The sequence below is a fragment of the Lolium rigidum genome, chromosome 1 (assembly GCF_022539505.1).
Source record: "Lolium rigidum isolate FL_2022 chromosome 1, APGP_CSIRO_Lrig_0.1, whole genome shotgun sequence".
Classification (NCBI taxonomy): Eukaryota; Viridiplantae; Streptophyta; class Magnoliopsida; order Poales; family Poaceae; genus Lolium; species Lolium rigidum.
Window position 1 is genome coordinate 237,266,604 of NC_061508.1, and position 2,878 is coordinate 237,269,481.

General features: G+C 49.1%; 1 protein-coding gene across 1 annotated transcript; it reads left to right on the forward strand.

The window, feature by feature from the left end:
* The first annotated feature begins 156 nt into the window (after positions 1 to 156).
* On the forward strand, positions 157 to 2,676 carry LOC124683356 (two-component response regulator ORR22-like). The gene is made up of 6 exons (XM_047217888.1): positions 157 to 811; positions 933 to 1,009; positions 1,143 to 1,203; positions 1,293 to 1,509; positions 1,631 to 2,063; positions 2,158 to 2,676. The coding sequence occupies exons 1-6, from the start codon at positions 451 to 453 to the stop codon at positions 2,542 to 2,544; spliced, it is 1,536 nt and encodes a 511-aa protein (XP_047073844.1). The 5' UTR covers positions 157 to 450; the 3' UTR covers positions 2,545 to 2,676.
* Positions 2,677 to 2,878: the final 202 nt, after the last annotated feature.

Here is a 2,878-nt window from a genome sequence, read left to right on the forward strand (position 1 = left end):
TTATCACCACAAGAGTCGTCTAGCGGCAAGTGTCAACGTTCTCCTTTTGCTTCCTTTCCCACACACCTAGTCATTTGCCAATTGATAACCAGTCCCCCTCCCCACATCCAAATATATACACCCCCCCCCCCCCCCCCCAACACCCATCACAAAATAACAACGGTAGTATACTCTCAAATTCCTTTAGGCTATAGAAAAAGGAATGAGACGGAATACCAGTCTTGAAAACAAGTCAATGTGGTGGAATTACTACTTGTCCATTTCCTCCCTTCCGTTATTTTAATTCCTACATCACTGGCTTTGCTTACGCTCCCCTCTGCCTACTAATTATTCCATCACATTCCCATCTTCTTCCTACCCCCATATCATTCCAATCCTAACGTGCTTGTATAGACCCCCATGTAGAGAGGTAGACGAGGTCAAGGAGAAGTGGTGGAGGCCAGGGAGGGTATGGGTGAGGTGAAGGAGAAGGAGGGGCTGGTGGAGACTCTTGAAGACCTTGGGAAGGGATCTTCGGAAGATGACGAGGCTGGGGAGCTGGACCTCAACGAGGACTTGGGAGAGGAAGACGGTGGTGACGACGGCGACGGAGGCGGTAGCACAAGTGAGGTTGCAGGACGAGGAGGAGGGAGCTCAAGCAGCAACAACAGCAGCAGCAACCATGATTCGGAAAGCAGGGGTCCTGAGGGCGGCGGCGAGAGGGTGCCAACGGTGCGGCAGTACAACCGGTCTAAGCACCCCCGTCTCCGGTGGACGCCGGACCTCCACATGGCGTTCCTCCATGCCGTCGAGCGGCTGGGCGGCCAAGAGAGTAAGTAATTAATCGCAGCTACTCCCATATATGTCTTGGTTTACATTATTTTTCTCGTAAATTGTTTCCCTTCGATTCGTGATCTAAACTTTTCTGTTTGTTGATCTCCTTTTCGATATAGGAGCAACCCCAAAGCTGGTGCTTCAGATGATGAACGTGAGGGGGCTCAGCATTGCTCATGTAAAAAGTCACTTGCAGGTAAAGGCAGAAAAGGAAACAGCCTATTTCTCATGACTGCTCCGTAGCTGTTCTCTAGCTAGTTGCTTCTTTCCTTCACACGACAAGTGTTGAACCTAACCCTTTTCTTGTTCATCTTTTTTCGACTTTTCAGATGTACAGAAGCAAAAAGATAGAACACGAGTCCAGCCACGAGAGGGCGGCCATGTCCTCAGGTTATCATCTACAGTCCTCGACATTAGACATCTCCAGTTTATCCCCCTAGGATTTCATTTACCTGATTTTTTCCAATTATATGTGGCAGTCTTTTCTCCCATGAATTTCCACATGAGGAGAGGGAATCATGGTTTCCACGACATGTTCTTCCAAGGAGCACCTGGCTCGGCACTGACCTCCAACACCGGGGTCTTTGCGTCAAGAAGCACCAGCTTCTTTCCCGATGCTAGTCGTATTTACGGCCTCCTCCAACGCCGGCAGCCTCCATTACAAACCTTCGACTTCAAGAGCTATACGAGCCTTAGGTAATAGAAATATTACATGCGCATGCGTACTCGATCTACTCATTATTCATTAAGGACATACCTGATGCGATGCGAGTGAGGATGTCGAAACCCTAACCGGTAATATCATCCATGCGTCTAGAAATCAAGAATGGGCGTTCAACCAGCATAACACGGCCGCCAGGGCAGGAGCCGTTGATGACCATGGTCCTCCAAAAGGGCTCGTACAGGAGATGATCTTAAGGAACAAGGACGGCAAGCCAACGTCGCAATTGTCAGACGTGATGGGCGCCAGTATCGCCACCAACCTGAGGTCGTCGGCAGCGGCAACCACGAGCACCGCCGTCCCTAGGCCAGATGGCGCCATGGTCGGAAGCATTAATTGGATAGGCAGCAGCTCCCGACCATTCACTAGGACAACATCGTCGGCGGTCACCAATGGTTTTGAACAGGGCGATCACAGTCTCTCGTTTAGATGGCGAGGCACCGCCGGCGCCAGCAGCAATGGCAAGACTAGCACAACAATACCATCTTCAGAACCAGCGGTGGTACGTGAAGCAGGTTCTCCACTCGTGGTACGTAGCATTGTTTACATCTCGATTTCAATCAACACATACTACATTCACCTGTAGTATAATTAAGCTGCAACTCTCTGTGCCATGCTTGCAGTTGCTGAAACAGGCAGTGTCTATGGCTCCTGCCAAACCTAATGATGAGCTCAGAAACGACGCAGAGGCGAGGAGGATGAAGATATCGGTGGCGGCGGCGACAGCAGTGGTGGGGGAGAACGGGTGGACGCCGGAGTTGCAGCTAAGCCTGAGCCCCAACATGGGAACAGACAATGCAGGCAGGGGCAAGAAGAGGAACAACGCTGGGCAGGAGGTCGGCAGCGACAGTCTGCCACTCTCACTGTCGCTGTCACTACTTGGTGGTGGCGACGATGGTGCTAGCAGGGATTCCAGGAGGTTAGAGGTAGCGACAGGTAGCAGCAGCAAGAAGGCCGCTCTGGGGCTGAGTACTTTGGATCTGACCATGTCGATAAAGGCATTGGAGTGAGATCTTTCAAGTACTTGTCCCAAGGCCTTCCAAAATTTGCACACTGCACCATGAGATTAATTAATAAGATTGTTAATCTAATTTAACCATGCTTCCAGACAAATATACATAAATATATATATTATTTGTTGAGTGACATGTAGCAGCTAGGATGACTGTTCCTCCATATAGATCACATGCATTTGATCAGTTCAAAATTCTGTCATGGTATCATTGTGCAGTTAATATATAGAATAAAAACAGAGTACATGTACGTGAACTACTACTGATTGATAAACCAATCAATCTTAACAACAGAACCTTTTCTCGCAAGAGTTTGTATTTTTATCTATTT